Genomic DNA, 19425 nt, shown 5'->3' on the forward strand with positions numbered 1-19425 from the left:
AGTAACTATGGATTTATATATTTTTTTAAATGCCTTTCAATGAATGCTGTGCCAAATTAATTCACATCACATTATTTACATATTAGCATGCATGGAGGGGGCAAAAAAAAAGTTAAAACAGGATATAATATTCATATCCATTCCTTTAACTTTATTCATGTTGCAATAAGGGTTTTTACACACAGGGGACATTGAGAGAGTGTCTTGCCATACATGACAATGTGAAAATGTCTTTTGGGGGGGACAAAAAACCCAAAACAAGACATTTATGAAATGGTAATATCATCTTCCCTCTGCACCCGCAGATCCATAAATACAATGACAACAATAACTTAATTTACAATTCCTAGAGGTGATACTTGACACAAATAAATGATGACATATTCTGGACTCCTTTCAGGAAGGAGACTGTGAACCTTCTCGATGGTTACACTTCATTTTAAGCTTCATGGGAATGCTTGGGACAGCAACCACACACGCCCAAAAGAAAAATGGCAGCGAGTCAACATTACAGCAGAACATAATACATGCCCCCCCGAACACATACATCACCCTAAAGTTATCTCAACGCACACACACATTCTTTTCATGGTGACCCAAATTGATCATTGGGATAGCCATTAGCTATGATTGTAGGTGGGGGATTGTTTAACACACTCACACAAAAAAAGTGATACATGCATCGCAGGTGCTCGCCATTGAAGTGACTGAGCCGATATTAGGAATGTAAAACTCAACCAGTAGACACACACACACACACACACACACACAAAAATTATGAATAATAAAAAGCCTCAAAGCAAATTCCGTATATTTAAAGGACAACCGACACCATTTTTTTGTTATCTGACATCAGAAAAACGTTTTATAGCATCAAAAATATCCAAAACAGGCAGGCGGATATTTTTTTGTCAAATGCAAAACACCAATAAAAATGACGTAAAACTGTCCCAAAACTACTTCAAAATGACCTTGGAAATGTCGAGTTTCAGAAGGTCCCGCCCCCTTATTCGTGACGTCACGCCAGACTACTCCTTCACAAACTGCCTTGCTCCAGAATCAAAACAATGGCTTCAGAGAGTTCAGATTGGGAGAAGATGCTTTGTTGTTACTCATCCAGTTATGAATATCGGATTGGATTTGCCTTTATTAGTGATATATGATTCAAATAGTTCTGAAGAGGAAAGCATAAATGTTTGCAATGGATTAAAGAAGTCCTCCCGTATCAATTCGAGCCATCAGGACTCCAATGTAGCATCCCAGAAAATGCACAAGATGGCGCCAAAGCTCCATTGGAAATGGGCTGATTTGTCCGCTGGGAATTCGTGTCAGGCATCGTCACCAATTCAAAAACAAAACTTCCTGAATATTCAGCGCGAGTCTTAAAAGGTCAAATATGCGGTGAAATCTTTGTAAAATACGCTCAGTAGAAGTCATTTGAAGCCATTTTACAAATTATGGACACAACTTGTCCGGAGGCGTCGGTTGTCCTTTAAACCTATCCCTCACCGTAAAGCTTTGAGCATATTTGTTTCTTCTTTTCCACATTCTGTTAATGAACACTCTCACACCAAACGCATCGTAACTACAACTGCACTCCATGAAAGGAAGTGAAAATAGAAACCAGCTCATCAGTCAAAGTACAGGCCACATCCGACTTACGACCGTGAAAGCTAGCTCGCTAGCTAATAGATAGCAAGACAGCTAATCGATAGCTCCAGACCCTATTTTTAACATTTCAATTCTACGCCTGGCACCGCAACACGCCAGCAGGTAGGCAATGCGGACGACAATTTTGGCCAGCCAGCCAGCACCTCACGCTCGCACAGCAATCGACCGCGTGATGGCATCATAGGGGAGGAGTTTGTGAGTCATTTAGTCTCTGAGTCTCTATTCAACATTTTGAATGGATTTTGACTTGCGACCGTTTGGTCGGAACGGAACTCGGTGGTAAATCGGATGTTACCTGTAGTATATCCAAACAAATAAAGCAATATGTGACACGTGTAGCATGTTCCGCTTTGTACAGTACTTCAACAGTGCAAAACAAAAAAACAACATTCCAACTGATGTTGACGCGGCTTCTCTCCTGTCCTATACATTCGCATTAGCATTAGCGCCGATGATGATTGATTAAAATTCGAGAATGTAAAGAAAAAAGAAGGAACTGCATGTTGGGGGGAGGGGGCGTGGTGAATAAATGACTATACACAAGACAAACATCCTCCAGTTAGCTCCACATCGTTAGCGCAGTTAGCTCAAACTGCAACTAAGAGCCTCTCCCGCCTGTTTTGGACCCGCAATGTGAGAAAACATCATTTTCCCTCCCCGCCGTTATCGCCTTCCTTATAAAAAGCAAGTCCATAAAGTGTCAAAGCAACTTAACTTATTACACAACGCATTTAAAAAAAGGCGTTTTTTATCGTCTTGGCAGAAGTTGTCGTCCAGTTGTAACAATGTTATGTACACTAGAGCAAGCGATTCATGAACTGGTTTGAAACGCGTAGATAATATGATGAAAATGATACTTGATAGTTAGTTGAGCTTTCTTCAACACGTCCTCTGTACCTCCAAGTTAAAGGCCTTCACCTCCGAGTCCCTCCATCAAGATAAAACCACAAAGGGCGGTTTAGTTGTCCGCTTCAGTGCCTGTCTAAAAAATATATCATGGCGACTGAAATGGCCACAGGGTCTCTCACGTGAGGTGCATCACAAACGACCACCAACATCCGTTTTTAGGGCCGTAATACGAATCTTGAGGAGATGTTGTGATTTTTGACGTGACCTGAGGTGATGCGGGGGGGTGTTGAAGTTTGTTGCTAATACGTCGATAGGGGACATCATGTAGGAGGGGGATGGGAGGGTATCAAACACAGAGCCCGGACTGCAAGGCTGCGAGGCGCCGCTCGATACACTCTTTACCTGGAAGGTAGAGAGCCCAAGCAAGAGAGAAAGTGAGAGAGAGAGAGAGAGAGAGAAAAAAGAGAGTGAGGTAGAGAGAGAGCGAGAGAAAGAGAGAAAGATGATGATGATGAACGACAGTCCACTGGAACAAAGGAACCGAGTCCCAATTTCAGATGATTCTCTCTTGACTTACATTTGTTGACACTGAGAAGATCTTCCTGTTGGGTGAGAAGCAGCGAGAGGCCCTCCATCAGCAGGAGAGCTTTATGGTAGCGATGGACGCATGCTTCTCCCTGGTGGAACATCTCATCCAGAGCAGCAGCCTGAACCTAACCAACAAATCATCATCATCATCATCATCATCATCACGCGTCAGCGTTCACTCAACCCGGAAGTAACTCAAATAGATAGAAAACTAGCTAATATATAGCTAATAGCTAACCAGCCAGATAGTTAGCCAGATAGCTAGCTAATAGCGAGCATATATCCAGTGAGATAGCCAGCTAATATATAGCAAATAGATAGATAGCTAGGTAGCAAGCTAATAGCTAGCTAGTTTGACCTTTTTCAAGTTATTTTACTGCCCTTTCAAATATTTCCGAATCGTTTTTTTTTTTTCTTTCTTTTGCTGTCTTACCATCTGCACGGCGTGGCTGAAGAGCAGCCTCTCGGCCGTGATGGAGGTGATTTTGTCCATCAGTCGGTGCTTTTTGGAAAAGAAACGCTCCAGACGGCTGCTGAGGGAACGGCACGACGCCACGCTGGACTTGTACAAGTCGTTCAGCCTCCTGACCACTAAGGAAATGCAAGAAATCAAATTAGAGAAACAAAAGTGGCCTTACCTTATCTAGCTAGCTATCAGCTATAGAGCTATATAAATGGCTAGTAATCTAGCTAGCTATCTGTTGGCTATCTATTATCTATCCACTATCAGCTAGAGAGCTATCTAGCTAGCTATCTGTTGGCTATTATCTATCTACTAGCTGGCTCGCTAGCTTTCTATTTATTTTATAGTGACATTCAGTGTGCTAGCTAGCTAACTATCTATCTACTAGCTGGCTAGCTAGCTTTTTCTCTATTTAATAGTGACAATCATTGTGTTAGCTAGCTAGACAGCTAGATAGTTAGCTAGCTAACACAATGAATGTCACTATTAAATAGCTAACTATCTAGCTGTCTAGCTAGCTATCAGCAAAAGAGGTATCTAGGTGGCTAGCTATGTAGCTAGCGATCTGTTGGCTATCTATTATCTAGCTTTCTATCTATTAACTTCCGAGTTGAGTGAACGCCGACGCATGTGGCTGCCGCTGCTCTCCCACAGGAAAAAAACTTATCCTGTAACTGTAAAGTGACCTTGTATTATTATGATGATGATGATGATTATTACCTTGTTTGACCGTCGTCGAGGGGTAAAGTTTGCCGTGTTTCACTCGCTCCATGGCCGTTTGGATGGCGGTTGATAAGAGTTCTGCCGTCTTGAGGTACAGAACCAGCTGTTCTGCGTGACTGGTGACACAAGAACATTTCAAAATGGTCAACATGAATATAATAATAGCGTTCACTCAACCCGGAATAACTCAAAGAGATAGAAAGCTAGCTAGCTATCTAATAGGTAGCTGGATAGATAGCTAACTAACTAGCTAGCTAGCTAGGTAGATAGATGATGCGGCCGGCCGCCTTACGTCCACTCTCGGCTGAGGGAGCTGATCTGATCGGCCAGCAGGCTTTGCTGCTGCAAGGAGTGAGGGTGAGCGGCATCCGTCGGGACGCCCGTCAAGGCCACGCCGCGGGCGCCGGCCACCTCCATCAGACAGCAAGCGAAATCCAGCGTGAAGCGCAAGCTCTGGACCGTGTCTGTGTGCTCCTGCTGCACTTACACACGGACGGGGAACACACACACACACACACACACACACACACACACACACACACACACACACACACACACACACACACACACACACACACACACACACACACACACACACACAGCAGCGCTTTAAAGTCACAATATATTGTGCCACTTTGGCTTTTTGGGGGCTGGAAAATAATCACAATCATAATAATCATAATATTCATCCTAAATTTCATTTCGAAGCGCCTTTCAAAAATCTCAAGGTCACTTAACAGTCACAGGATCGGTTTTTCTGCGGGCGAGCAGCGGCAGCCGCACGCGCCAGCGTTCACTCAACCCGGACGTTAATATATAGAAAGCTAGCTAATAGATAGCCAACAGATCGCTAGCTACATAGCTAGCCAGCCAATAGATTGTCTCACATCTCCTGCCCCGCATAAATCCGCTTCAATTCTAAGCCGCGACAGTTGCACCTACGCATCGGCGATCTGGGGTGAGTGAACACTGGCGCGTGTGGCTGCCGCTGCCCACCCACAGAAAAAAAAAAAACGTATCCTGCGACTGCAAAGTGACCTTGAGAGTTTTGAAAGGTGCTTCTAAATGTCATAACAAGATGATTATTGATGATCTCACCTCCATCAGGGTCTCCTCAGGAAGCTCGGGGGCCTCGAAGGTGATCCGACCGCCCATGTTGGCCGTGATGGGATCAAAAAAATTGTAACGAGGGCTTGAAGAGGCGTCAAAGCCGTCGCCGTAGGCGGCCGGCGGGGGATGGCGGCTGCTGAAGGAGCCCGCGGGGCTGACTGACGCAAACGACCCTGCGGCGGGGACGAGAAGTCTTAAAAGCGCCAAATGAGAGGCGTGTCGTCTGCGTTCGTCCAAGTGGGTGTTACCCGAGTATTTTCTCTGTCGGGAGGCTTGAGGCGGCGTGCCGCTACTGGGAGGTGAGCCGATGGTGAAGACCACCTGCGCTGGGCTGCACGAACTCGGGGCGGGACATCGGACAGCACCGGAGGGCACTAAATGCACAATGACATGTTGAAAGGACAAACGACACCATTTTTTTTTTTTTGTTTCTGAACTGACATCAGAAAAAAACGTTTTAGAGCATCTCAAATAGCCAAAACACGCAGGATGATATTTTTTTAGTCAAATGCAAAACACCAATAATAAATGACTTCATGCAAATGTCCCCATTGTGGGACGAATAAAGGTTTTCTGATTCTGATTCAAGGACAACCGACGCCTCTGTGTTGTGTCCATAATTTGTATTATCACTTCAAATGACTTCTACTGAGTGTATTTGACAAAGATTCCACCACATATAGCTACATTTGACCTTTTAAGACTCGCGCTGAATATTCAGCTAGTCTTGTTTTCTTGTTGGTGACGATTTCTGACGTGACGTCACTGAAGGAACGCCCCTGATCGAGAAAGCGACACACAATGCATTTTGGGCCTTTTTTAGTTTTGGGGCACTTTAACTCATTTTTATTGGTGTTTTGCATTTGACTAAAAAATATCAGCCTGCGTGTTTTGGCTATTTTAGATGCTATAAAACGTTTTTCTGACGTCAGTTAGGAAACAAAAAAAAAATGGTGTCGCTTGTCCTTTAAGGGCCATATGAAAGACATGCCTGCTATGTCGATGGCTTTTTCACAGGCGAGATTCTCCGCACTGCCTCGGTCGCTCATTGTTGCACCTGTTCCAAAGGCTGCCATCAGCAACATGTCGGACAGGAGGCCGGCACTTTGAGATCTGGACCACAAAACAATTCACATTTTTTCATTTGATTGATGAAAGTAGAGTCTTTTCCCGACTATCAAGCGTATCTTCAACAAACGACATATTGAATATATTTTTTCATCTATGAGGTGCACTGGATCATAAGGCGCACCTTCAACCAATTACATTTTAAACTTTTCCCATATACAGGTAACATCCGACTTACGACCACCCGTACTTACGACCACGACCTCCAGACCCTATTTTTCACAATTTTAACCGCAACTCGCTAGAAGGCCGGAAAGGGCACGGAAAATCCTGTTGGACCCTCCGCACCCTGCCCACCACCTTTTCTTTTCGACTTACGACCAGCCGTACTTACGACCACGATCTCAAGACCCTATTTTTACAGTTTTAATTATTCCCCTGGCACCGCAACGCACCAGAGTTTGCCGGTCATTTAGCCTCCGAGTCAACATTTTGAATGGATTTCGACTTACAACCACAAAACTCTGTCATAAGTCGGATGTTACCGGGTCAGCTTTTGAAACAAAAATTAAAGCCTTATAGGGTTGCCTTATCGTGCCAAAAATACGGTATATTAGTTCAAGTTTCAAATAAGGAAAAAAATTAAGATGTTCTGAAAATATTGTTTGGTGTGGCGACACACAAAAACATGGCACGCTAATAACTTTTACCTTCCAAAGCCCCTGTTATCATCCGTCATCCTATGGATGCAGTGAGAAGGCTGCGGGCCGTGCGCGGGTATTGGTTGTCCAGCGTCTCTGGGATCCATTTGTATGGGCCTGCTGCCGGGAGAGCCCACCACGAAACCCTGCTGGGTCAGGAAGTTGACGTGGTTTGGAGCGCTGGAGGGTTTGGGGAATTCAAACGGGGGCATCGTCTGCAAACGGAACCAACGACGGAGAAGCTTTGTTGAAAGTGTTACGGTTCATATGGCGGAAATTCAAACAAAAATGGCTCACCCTGGAGGGGGAACCCAAGATGGTGGGCAGTGGGCTCCGCTGCATGAGCTCACTGAGGCGTGGGGACGAGTGCAAAGGGCGAACCGTCATCAAACCGGCTGCGGGGACCACCACGGGGTCCGAGTGCTGCTTTCGGATCTTTTGTCTGCCGCCGCCGGTGGTGCACTCTAAAAGACAGGGGGCGCTGTGGAGACGCGTCCCCAATCCCGTAGCCACTGGGGAGTGTTTGGGAGTCGCCGTCGGCCTGGATTCAGCATGTTGAGCTGCTGAAGTGTGTGGCGAAGAAGGTCAGAGGATTTACAACAATGGATGATGGACCAAAATATGTAGTCCTCAATAACTCAATATTCTGCGGAATTTGTGTGACAATGACAAAAACCCTGGCACTGCAGTGGACATATTTTTGCATGAGCTAATATTGCGTTATGAATTCTTTTCACCCCATGTGATATTTTATCGCTCTTTTACAGCACCAGAAAAAAAAACATATTTGAAAAAGTGCCTCATTAGCCATAAAAACTAAATAAATCAGGCGGAGCACACTTATCTGCAATTAGACCCTAAAAAAAGGAAAGCAGGTGCTTCTCAGAAGATCATAAATCATGCAACAACCATCCATTCAGTGAAGGAAGGACATCTATGTCAACATAATAGCCTCTTCGCTACCTTGAGGGGAGATCTGAAAGGGTCTTGATCCTCCCAGCGAGAGCCTTCGGGTGGCGGTCGTCGTTCCGTAAGGTGGAGAAGGTCCGGTTCTCGCAAAGCCCAGCGGACTTCCACTGCTGCAACGGTGCACCGGAGTGGACAGCCTGATGAGACGCGTTGAATGAAGTGACGGTGTTTGTACAACATGCACACAAATAACTTTCTATCTATTTGAGTTCTTTGTTTAAAAAAAAACAATCAAATAAGTCTGAGGAGGGTAGTGACAATTAATTGCAGCAAACTGCTGTTCATGATTCAAATTTAGTGGCTAATGGGAGCTAGCTTCTATTTGCTAGCTAGCTATTTGCTATCTTTTAGCTAAATAGCTGGCTAGCTAGTTAGCCATTAGCAATATAATACATTTCATTTATAAAAGCGCCTTTCAAAACTTTCAAGGTCACTTTATAGTCATCAGGATCAGGATCAGTTTTTCTGTAGGTGAGTTACTTCCGGGTCGAGTGAAGGCTGGCGCGTGTAGCTCCCACATTAAAAAAAAAAACGTATCCTGTTACTGTAAAGTGACCTTGAGAGTTTTGAAAAGGCACTTTTAAATGAAATGTATGATTGTTATTATAATTATAGTAAATAAGACACCCACCGGGGCGATCCTTCCTGTTTGGTTGTATAAATCTGCTGCTCCAAGCGTTGGTAGTTGTGCACCTGAGTGGGAACTGGGATTGGCAACGAGTGACCATGATTTCCACCGGGGCCCGCATAATTACTCCCTGACGACTCACTGGGCCTGTCGGGGAAAAAAAAAATAATAATAAAAGCCCTCCCCCGCAAAAAATTATGAGATGAAATTTGGTGTGAATATGCGGCAAAAAACAACAATAATACAACTATCACTGTCGTTGTCGGCCATATTGGATGTGTCGCGGAATCATAAAAACATAATGTATGTAATAATAATAATACATTTAATTTATAAGCACCTTTCAAAACTCTCAAGGTCACTTTACAGGAACAGGATAGTCGCTAATAGATAGCTACCTCGCCAGCTAGATAGCTAGCGAGCTAGACAGCTAATAGATAGCTAATAGATAGCAAATTGATAGTGAGGTAGCTAGCTAACGAATAGATACAGTAATAGTAATACATTTCATTTATAAGCACCATTCAAAACTGTTAAGGTCACTTTACAGTCAGTTTTCTGTGGGTGAGCAGCGGCAGCCACACGCGCCAGCGTTCACTCCACCCAGAACTCAAATAGATAGATAGGTAGCTAGCTAATAGATACTGTAATAATAATAATATATTTTATTTAGAAGCACCTTTCAAAACTCTCAAGGTCACTTTCAAGGTCATTTTGGAAGCAGCAGGACACTATATTTAACCCCCAGTGAGCGAATAATGTCAACTTCTTGTGATTTTTAAAGGCTGTTTTTTGAAACGTTTAATATTTCAAGATGATTTTGCAAGCCGATGTGTGCACTTTTATGAAACGGCTAAAAGCTAAAATAATCAAATACATTTCCTGGAGTCGATCCAGCTCTGTGCGCCGTTACCTGACACGACTGGGGGAGCCGCCGTAGGGTGGCGAGTGTGGTGGCGATTTGGCTTGGACGCATAAACCAGATGTCAGGAGGGAGCTTCACACAGGAAATGACCAAAAAAACAGTATTTACGACATTTGCAAACAGTCCATTTCCATATTGTCAGTCCACCCAGACAAGTAACAAGCTTTTTTTTTTTTTTCTTACCCGCTGTTCATCAAACTGTCTTGTAGTACTTTACTCTCACTTGCCAGCTCAGCCGCTGTAGCACAAAACCGCATATCTTATATACGTTTATGATCTGTTCTATCGCACTTGTATATTATTCGGACAAATTCTCGACGGCTTTACCATTAAAGTGAGCGGGCACAATGACAAAGTCGTCCGTGTCGCAGGAGGAGGAATTCTTGCTGCTGCCGCCGCCGCCGCCTCCTCCGGATGAATCCTTGAGGAGAAAGCCGGCGGCCTCTTGGGTGGGGGAGGCTAACGTTTTGGCGCGTAAATGCTGCGCGTCGCCGAGAGATTGCTGCGGGGGTAGATGGGAAAGTGCAAATGAGAGGAATGATTGATGAGCGACACATTGGGTGTCACAAAGACCTTGGTTAATCATTTAGGCATAGGGGGCAAGCGGTATATACAGTGGTACCTCGGCCTACGAACTTAATTGGTTCCCAGAAAGTGTGTGTAAGGCAAAAAGTATGTATTGCAAAAATTAATTTCCCATAGGAAACCATTAAAATGAGAATTATCGGTTCCCAGATCCCCATAAAACATACTTTTCTACTAAATAAGCCTTAAAATTACACACAATATACCTTGTTTTATGTATAATAAATGTACTATGGTATTGTCATTAAAGAAACTGTACTGTATAATAAAGTCGTTTTATTTACCTTTTTGATGGTTTTTGATGAGTAGTTGCCGTGCATTCTCGGCGATAATACCCTCACTCACTGTCCCCTGCGAGCTGCTTTTCGTTAATCCAAATCAACAGAAGTTTTTCAACCACTTCTATTGCCTGAGACCGTTGCTGAGACAACACAGAAATACCCTTAGCCACACGTAGCAATGGTTCACTTAGCATACAGGTACTGGGACGTTAAGTCACACAAACGCAAAGCACGTTTGTGTTTTTCGATGATCTCCTTCTTCTGCTCGACCGACATTTTCTTTTGTGTCCTCTTTGGCTTAACACTAGCCTGTGCTGGGGTCTTTTTCGGTCCCATAACAGCAAAAGTACTCCACTAGATAGCAAACCACATCTGTACTCAAACGGGGTGTGGAAAACTAGTCCGCCAGCAACCGTGGCGCTCAGTGTTTCCCAAAAACTAGTTCATAAGGCGAAACTTCGTTAGCTAAAGCGTTCGTAAACCGAGCTATCACTGTATAGAAATTGAAGAAAAGATAAACACCGACCGGTGGGGAGGCCAGATGCGAGGTGGACGAACTGCTGCAAGAGCTGGCAGAAGCCGAACTTGGGAAGCAGGTCATGGTGACCGCAGGGGGCGTTGCTGCAAGGAAATCAAGTGTAGAAAATAACGCACTTTTGAACGCAACTTTCATCCAGCACGTATTTGATGATCCAAATATTGACAGTAAAAAATGCAACTTACACTTTTTTATGGATGAAGTGGCGGCCTCCAGGAAGGGATGAGAAAAAAATTCATCTGTGGAAAGCACAGGTTGTCAGTTTTGAAAGGCACTCATAAATCAAATGTATTATTATTATTATTGCATTGTATTTATTTTAGACAGCCACCCTCATTTCAAGCTCATACAACTCCAGACCTATATAATTTAGCAATTAACATTTTTTTTTCTAATGAAAGAATAGCGTTTTAGGATTCTAACGCTGTATTGAATGTTTATGCCGTCCTAAAACTCAATATTCTGTGGGTCCTGGAATTCAAGTGACAATGACAAAAACCCTGGCACTGAAGTGGACACTTTTTTGCACATCATCTGGCAGTGAATGAGTTGAAATTTACTGCTGGCGAATGTTCCGGTTGCTAACCAGATTTGCTGTTTTGCATCCAGACCCCCGCCGCCCCCTCCCCGACTCACCAAAATCCATGCGGTCCTTATGATTGCGCTGGAGCAGACCCCGTAACAGATGCCTCAAATGGCTGGAAGTCTCTCTGGGAATGCTGCAAAATGACAACATCATCATCACCACTGTGGCGTGGAGGAACCGACGGATTTTGACAAGTAACGTCCAACATGCGATGGATGCCTTGCAATCTATAGGCAAACCCTCCCTATTCATCCAAAACCCGTATGCAAGACATTTTTTTATGCCATGTAAAGAATTGACAAGAATAATGCGGCTAACCCGTTGCAACGACTTACTTGGGGCTAAGATTCTTGTTTTTCTCATAAAACATCCGAAGATCCTGAGGGCTGCTGGCCTAAAGGTGACAGAAAGACAATTTCGTGTCAGCGCGACTACACCCGCCATGTCGTAAACCTCGGTCATAAATTTCAATGTGGTTGTCAGAGAGGTGAAGACAGACAGGAAGTGGAAAGGTGGGGGGGGGGGGCGATGAGAGACAATAACTTTGCTGTGGAGCAGTGCAATCGATTAAAGGAGTCCTCCCATATCAATTCGAGCCATCCATGACAGCAATGTAGCACCCAGAACATGCACAAGATGGCGCCCAAGCTCCGTTGGAAATGGTCTGATTTGTCTGTGGGAATTTGTGTCTAGTATCAAATAGTAGTCTTGGTGCAACACAACGATTCACCATCGTGTTATTTATGTGTTTTCCTTCTAATTTCGCCATCAACACACATTTTTCAGACCAAACAAAGTACCCAAAATGCATTGTGTGTCGCTTTTTCAGTCAGGGGCATTCCTTTAGTGACGTCACATCAGGAATCGTCATCAACTGGAAAACAAGACTTCCTGAATATTCAGCGCGAGTCTTAAAACGTAAAATATAGCTATATGCCGTGGAATCGACGCTCAGTAGAAGTCATTTGAAGTGATGGACACAACTTGTCCAGAGGCGTCCGGTTGTTCTTTAAGTGTGCTGCAGTTTGCCCACAACGGCCTTGTGTGTACCTGGAAAGGAGCTTTCCCAGTCAGGCACTGGAACACGATGGTCCCGATGCTCCACAAGTCAGCCTTGGCGTCGTAGTTTTGGGACATGATGACCTCCGGTGCCTTGCGAGGGAATAGAAACGACGGGTTGTTTTTGGGGATCAATATTTTTATGGCGGGGGAGAAATGTGTCCTTAGTTACCATGTACATCGGTGACCCGCAGAGAGTTGCGGCCATCATGTTGTTCTGAAGGTACCGAGCAAAACCAAAGTCGGCTACGGGAAGAGTTAAAAGTGATGAGAAACAGATAAGCGAGTTTCTCCGGATTCGCGAGTCTGCCTACCAATTTTGATGCATGTGTTGTTGGAGTGGGATTTCCGTCCGGGTGGGTAGGAAAGCAGAATATTCTGTGGTTTCAGGTCCCGGTGGATGATGCCTTTAGTTTGCAGGATTCGCATGGCACCGGCGATCTGCTGCAGGAAAACTCGAATGGTGTCCTCACTCAGCGTGCCTTTTGCTGCCAAAGGGGGGAAAAACGTTGAACTTTGGGTATTCGCTGTCGTCAGACGGCTTTTGAAAAGGCTTCACTTACCGTGAAGGTAATCGGCCAGGTCGCCGCCGTTGCAATACTGCAATTGTGAGGGGGAAGAAATTGAATGAGAGGAAATTGGCGCTATGCTCAAGCAGGCTTCTGCATTTTCTGGGACGCTACATTGCTGTCATTGATGGCTCCAATTGATACGGGAGGACTCCTTTAATCAATTGCAAACATTTATGTTTTCCTCTTCAGAACTATTTGAATCACATTCATAAGAAGAAAGCATCTTCTCCGAATCTTTCTTTGATACAAATAAGACAACAACGTTGGGTGATAAAAAAAATAGCGCAATTATAAACCGATTGTTTATTTATGGGGCTGTTTTTCACGAGACTTTCTCTAATTATGACATGATTTAACCGTAGCTAACTCTGAGATAAACACACAAGCGCAATCAGCTGGATTGTGCAGCAGACGGCGGCGTGTGGGGCGAGTGAGAGCTGCTCTAAATTTAGCTCAAACGCTGACATAGCACAGTTATGAGCAAACAAAGGTCAAAGGCCGCGCCAGGCTTACCTCCATCACTAGGTACACCGAGCTTGCAGTTTCCTAAAGGGGGTGAGGTGAAAAAAAATCATGTCAGAAACAGACAAAAACAGGAACAGGTGGTTCTCGTGCAGACAGATTGTGGCTAAGTGGATGAGAAAACATGGCGTTAGCGAGCTAGCTAGATCGACGCAAACGCACTTCTTCAGAGTTTAGGTTGCAGTCGCATTCTCAGAAAGCAATTTAGTATCTGATTTTTAATTATCTTCGCAATAGATTGTATTCCAAGTTTAGAAAATCCAGTTTGCCGCACTTTATTTAGCTAGCTAGAGACCTCGTTAGCTAGCGAGCTAGCTTGATCGACGCAAACAAACACACTCAAGAGTTTAGGTTTCAGTCGCATTCTCAGAAACCAATTTTGTATCTGATTTTTAATTATCCTCGAAAGAGATTCAATTCCAAGCTTAGAAAATCCAGTTTGGTACGCTTTATTTTTAGTTTTTGTAACTCGGCGCTGCTATGACATAACAAAATTGTGAAAAACAAAATGGTGTCACTTTAAGTGTATAGTGTAAAATCCAATATCAGGGAAATGATTCATCTTTGGGAATGTTTAACAAATAAATAAGTGGTCACAACCTTCCTGATGCCTTATTTGCATCATGTGTACCGGTTTAAAAAAGAAAAAAAAGGTCACAAAACACCAATGCAATAAATCTCCTGCTACGACGACGAGCCTTGTAACATGCTCGACAAGTAAAACAAATAAAGTCTAATGTGTAAACACTGGCGGTGCACACAGGAGCACCCTTTGTACGTTTTCGAGTAGGCGAACGAATGGTAACGCCGTGTGACAGCATCCACATTCCAGCGAAACGTGCAACCGCTACAAGGTTCAAAAGTGTCAACAAAGTCATGTGCTCGCCAAAGGTTCGCATGTGTGATAAGATTCAGTTACGATTTTGCCTTGGGAGGGGGGGGGGGGCGTGATTTGACGTTGGCAGTCAAGAAACCGCCCGCCGTGTTCCAAAAGGTCAACTCTCAGCATAAGGTGAGACGAGCAGAGCATGTCAGGTTGTCTCGGCGTGTTAAAGGACCAACCGACGCCTCCGAACAAGTTGTGTCCATAATTTGTAAAATCACTTCAAATGACTTCTACTGAGTGTATTTTACAAAGATTCCACCCGCATATAGCTATATTATACTTTTTAAGACTCACGCTGAATATTCAGGAAGTCTTGTTTTTGAGTTGGTGACGACTCCTGACGTGACGTCACTGAAGGAACGCCCCTGACCGAGAAAGCGACACACAATGCATTTTGCGGTACTTTGTTTGGTCTGAAGAATTCGTGTTTATGGCGAAATTAGAAGGAAAACATATAAATAACGCGATGGTGAATCGTTGTGTGTTGCACCAAGACAATTATTTGATATTCGTTGACAAATCAGCTGATTTCCAACGGAGCTTGGGCGCCATCTTCTGCATTTTCTAGGACGCTACTCATCAGTCCTCAAAATGACCCGGAAAGACTTCTTTAATCGATTGCAAACATTTATGCTTTCCTCTTCAGAACTATTTGAATCATATTCATAACAAGAAAACATCTTCTCCGAATCTGAAGCCATTGTTTTGATTCTCGAGCAAGGCAAGACGTCTTGGCGTGACGTCACCAACTAGGGGCGGGACTTTCAGAAAATCCCCAATTTGAAGCTCAATTTTTTTTTGCAGTTTTAGCACACTCAAGTCATTTTTATTGGTGTTTTGCATTTGACTAAAAATATCAGCCTGTGTGTTTTGGGGATTTTAGATGCTATAAAACATTTTTCTGATGTCAGTTAGGAAACCAAAAAATGCTGTCGGTTGTCCTTTAAGTGTGTGTGTGTTGAGGCCGCAGTGAATGCCAATGCGTGTTGCTAGGCTGCAGACACTCGTGACTGTTGAGTCCTAAGCGCTACCTCTCCGCAGGCCTAAGACTTTAATACCGCTAATTTTAAATAGACGCGCGTATACATTCGTACGAAGCGGCACATGTAGAATTGCAAAAAGTCGCATGGCGGTGTGAACCACAAAACCAAATCCAAAAGTGAAAGGTTTCAAAACAAAAGGTGCCATTTTGCTTTTTCACGTCTCATTAAAAAGAATAAAAAAGTTAGAAAACAAAAACATTGGTGTGGCATGAGAGCGAAATGGGTCATGTGGCCATGCCCTCCTTCTGCTCAATCTGTTGAGCACAGACTGAGAACCAATTGGGACAACGTGCGGTGACATAATTAGCTATGCAAAGAGCGGGCCAGCGTATTATTTCATACCTGAAAGTCCAGTAATGCAACTATGTTTTCGTGCTTGAGTTCCTGCAAACGAGAGCATTTCATGTCATTTTTTAGTTCATGTTTACTTTCAAAAATACATGCTAAATTTGACTTTTGAAGCCAACAAAACCTCATCTTGACCAGATCATCTCTATTCTATAGAAAGACTAGCACATGAATAAATAAAATGAATATTAAGGTGGCAATTTACCAAATGACATTATTGAGTCTAAAACATTCATATTTTTTTCCTTGCATGGAAATGCTTTGGCAATAATTCAAAATGATCGTAATAATAGTTACCTTGAGTATTTTGATCTCCTTTCCCAGCAGCGTCTGGGATTTGGCCAGGTTCTTCTTATTGATACATTTTACCGCCACCTCCCAATCATGTTTCTGACAAGAAGACAACACACAAATGAATATGATAATATTTATGATTTTATTCATTTATTTATTTTAATTTTTATTTTATTTGTATTATTTATTTTAATTTTTGTATTATTTTTAATTAGATTTTTAATGGCTATTGAATATTTAATAATAATAATAATAATAATAATAATAACAACAATAATAATACATTTCATTTATAAGTGCCTTTCAAAACTCTCAAGGTCACTTTACAGTCACAGGATAAGTTTTTTGTGTGGGTGAGCAGCGGCAGCCACACACGCCAGTGTTCACTCAACCCGGAAGAAGCAATATAGCTAATAAACAGCTAACAGATAGCTAGTTAGCCCTTCGTTTAACCCGGAACTCAGATAGAAAGCTAGCTAGCTAATAGACGGCTAATAGATAGCTAAGTAAAATGGATACAAAGCTAGCTAGCTAATAGATAGCTCAGATGGCTAGCTAGGCCTTCATTCAACCCGAAAGTAACTCGGATAGAAAGCAAGCTAGCTAATAGACAGCTAACAGCTAGCTAGCTACAAATATTATCATTAACTCACAAAATGAATTGGGAATGGATCAGAAATGAGAAAATGAACACAGGAATCTACAAATGCACTTATAGAATTTGGCTGTCTCAAAAGCCAAAATATTGTTTTAAAATATGGACTCCTTTGCAAGGTGTTATTACACACATCGCCCACTTTACAAATTATTCAGTTTAGTAACTCATGTCATGATGTGTTTGCAAACTAGTCAGTCCTACAAATATTGTTAAAACTCTGAGATCAATCCACAAACAAACATATATGGAGGCACCTCCCACTTCCGGGGGGTTTTAGGGGCAGGAAGGGGAGGTCGATGGTGGGGGTCCCACGTGAAAGTTGGTCCCCAGAACACATTACATAATCGCCAACGTTTTCAACTTCACCTTTTACAACATTTCCTGTGCTGTGATGCAACGTGATTGGAATGGGTAATGTGTCATGTTTTTAAAAAAAGGACACTTTTGTGATTGTTATCGTGTTATTGTTTTCTTTAGCTATGCGCCAAATTAAAAGTAAAAAAATGTGTAGCAGGTCTTTTAAAAAAAGGCACATATTAAAATGACACCTGTCTTCATAAGAACACCTAAAATGACGGGTTTGTGTCTGAATCATTGCCTTGATGGTGGCAGTTGCAGAACATGTTTCAACATGTTTATTATAAGCGCCTCGTGCATCGTCAACAGATTCAAAACGTCCCAAATTCGAGCAAATAAGTGACCACCTCATGCAATATCTGCCAATCGATTACATTTCAAGAAATAATCATTCGATTTGATGTGTTTACCAGTAGTATTGTTTATACTCCAGGACATCGAGTTTAGGCAGCTAGGCCTCTTAAGGTGGCACCACGAAAACAAACGACAAATGACTAATTGCTCGTTTTATTTCGAGTCCAATACATCAAATTAGGTTGCAAATGTTCCCGAAACAAACAGCAGAAATCGCGACTACGCCAAAAAAACGTGTCCCCGTGCCGAAAACGAACACTCACCTCCCGGTTACGGCCTTTGAAGACGACCGCAAATGCGCCATGACCGATCAGGTCCTTCCGACTGAACTCGAATTTGCCCACCGTCTCCATGCTGCACCACAGTCCGCTTAAGCACTATTTGGAGCGGGTCAGAGAACCGGAGGTCCTGCGGTCAGCCTTTTTGCTAACAAGCTCGCCTCTCTCGTCAGTCAATCGGGGGTTGCAGCAGGGACAGTTAGCCCCTCTTTCACTCGCCAGGAGCCGCCGTCCGGACAACAAACGACCCTCCTCGCTCATGTTCGCTCGTGACGGAGTTTCACTCCAGACGAGGCCGAGCGAAGACTTCCATTTTGTGGACACCGAGCTCTTCCCGTTGTCGAGCTCGCCGAAAGAAGGACCGAAACCGGGCCTGAAAGCCTGCCTGTCTTGCTCTTGTTGTTCCAGCTGTCGCCAATGACGTGCCACCTTAAAAGCAGCTCGCGCTGTGTTTTGTTTATATACAGGAGCTCCTCGCCTCTGTCGTCAAAGACAATCACATTAACAAATAAAACGGTGATTGTTACTCATCACATACAATCACAAATAGGCTAATCCGCTAACGCTTGAATCTATTCCATCATCGATCAACAATAAAAGCGGAGTCGCCGAGTGTCCCAGCAGCATCGATGGTCCCAACAAAGCAGACGGTTTAGTCAGGAGCCGTAACGCGCATGCGCATTCCCCCGAACACAGCTGTAGCTCTGACGTCACAGAAGTTCTCAGTAGTCGAGTGTCATTTTGAGCTCCTGAACTTGCAAAATAAACATGTTAGTTCAACCGAGGTGAGACATATACGCAGGTCTCTTTTTTTTATTATTAGTTCTTGATATTGTTCATATTGTGAGAGTTACAAAATATCGCTGTTTCAATCGTCATGAGGTTTTATGTCGAATCAGAAAACCTTTATTCGTCCCACAATGGGGACATTTGCAGTCCAAAGCAGCAATTTCAAAGGGGATTAGCTTGATAGATAGCCAATGTGTAGCTATTTATACTGTCTATTAGCTATCTAGCTATCTGGCTAGCTATCTGTTAGCTGGCTAGCTATCTGGCTAGTTATTAGCTAGTTAGCTTGCTATCTATTTGAGTTATTCCGGGTTGAGTGAACCCCGGCGCGTGTGGCTGCCGCTGCTTACCCACAGAAAAAAAACGTATCCTGTGACTGTAAAGTGACCTTGAGAGTTTATAGGCGCTTATAAATGAAATGTATTATTATTATTATAATAGCAGTGACGGGCCGTGCATGCCAACCCTAGGCCTTCAGTCGTGCTATGTCTGAATCAAAAAGCTGCAAGTGTGGTGTGATATGACTACACGTCCACTAGAGGGTGATGTTGGCTAGGAAAAAAAATTTGTGGATTCATGA

At 43.4% G+C, this 19425-nt stretch overlaps 1 protein-coding gene across 4 annotated transcripts; it reads right to left on the reverse strand.

The window, feature by feature from the left end:
* Positions 1-130: 130 nt before the first annotated feature.
* On the reverse strand, positions 131-18730 carry ulk1b (unc-51 like autophagy activating kinase 1). Of its 4 annotated transcripts, none has more exons than XM_089020515.1 (27): positions 18042-18730; positions 16413-16505; positions 16110-16151; positions 13830-13862; positions 13308-13344; positions 13059-13232; positions 12917-12990; positions 12736-12837; positions 12021-12079; positions 11736-11818; positions 11285-11338; positions 11088-11182; positions 10023-10197; positions 9879-9933; positions 9684-9767; positions 8774-8917; positions 8137-8279; positions 7471-7736; positions 7183-7388; positions 6396-6517; positions 5653-5778; positions 5393-5577; positions 4587-4771; positions 4292-4410; positions 3542-3699; positions 3098-3233; positions 131-2922 (listed from the first exon to the last, which is right to left on the reverse strand). In XM_089020515.1, exons 1-27 carry the CDS (start codon positions 18129-18131, stop codon positions 2867-2869), a joined length of 3096 nt encoding a protein of 1031 aa, XP_088876641.1. In that variant the 5' UTR covers positions 18132-18730; the 3' UTR covers positions 131-2866. The 4 variants fall into 4 exon arrangements, with proteins under 4 accessions (XP_088876641.1, XP_088876640.1, XP_088876639.1 ...); XM_089020514.1 differs by having other exon boundaries at positions 7471-7733; positions 9879-9954; XM_089020513.1 differs by having other exon boundaries at positions 9879-9954.
* Between the last annotated feature and the right edge of the window lie 695 nt (positions 18731-19425).

The sequence above is a fragment of the Hippocampus bargibanti genome, linkage group LG18, assembly GCF_051943395.1.
Source record: "Hippocampus bargibanti isolate YZ-2025 linkage group LG18, ASM5194339v1, whole genome shotgun sequence".
Lineage (NCBI taxonomy): Eukaryota > Metazoa > Chordata > Actinopteri > Syngnathiformes > Syngnathidae > Hippocampus > Hippocampus bargibanti.

Coding starts and splice junctions, on each gene's coding strand:
- ulk1b (XM_089020513.1), bottom strand. CDS start 18,131: ATGGAGACGGTGGGCAAATTCGAGTTCAGTCGGAAGGACCTGATCGGT. Junction 16,506..18,041: donor TCAAAGGCCGTAACCGGGAG/GTGAGTGTTCGT, acceptor TCTTCTTGTCAG/AAACATGATTGGGAGGTGGC. Junction 2,923..3,097: donor TCTTCTCAGTGTCAACAAAT/GTAAGTCAAGAG, acceptor TCTACCTTCCAG/GTAAAGAGTGTATCGAGCGG.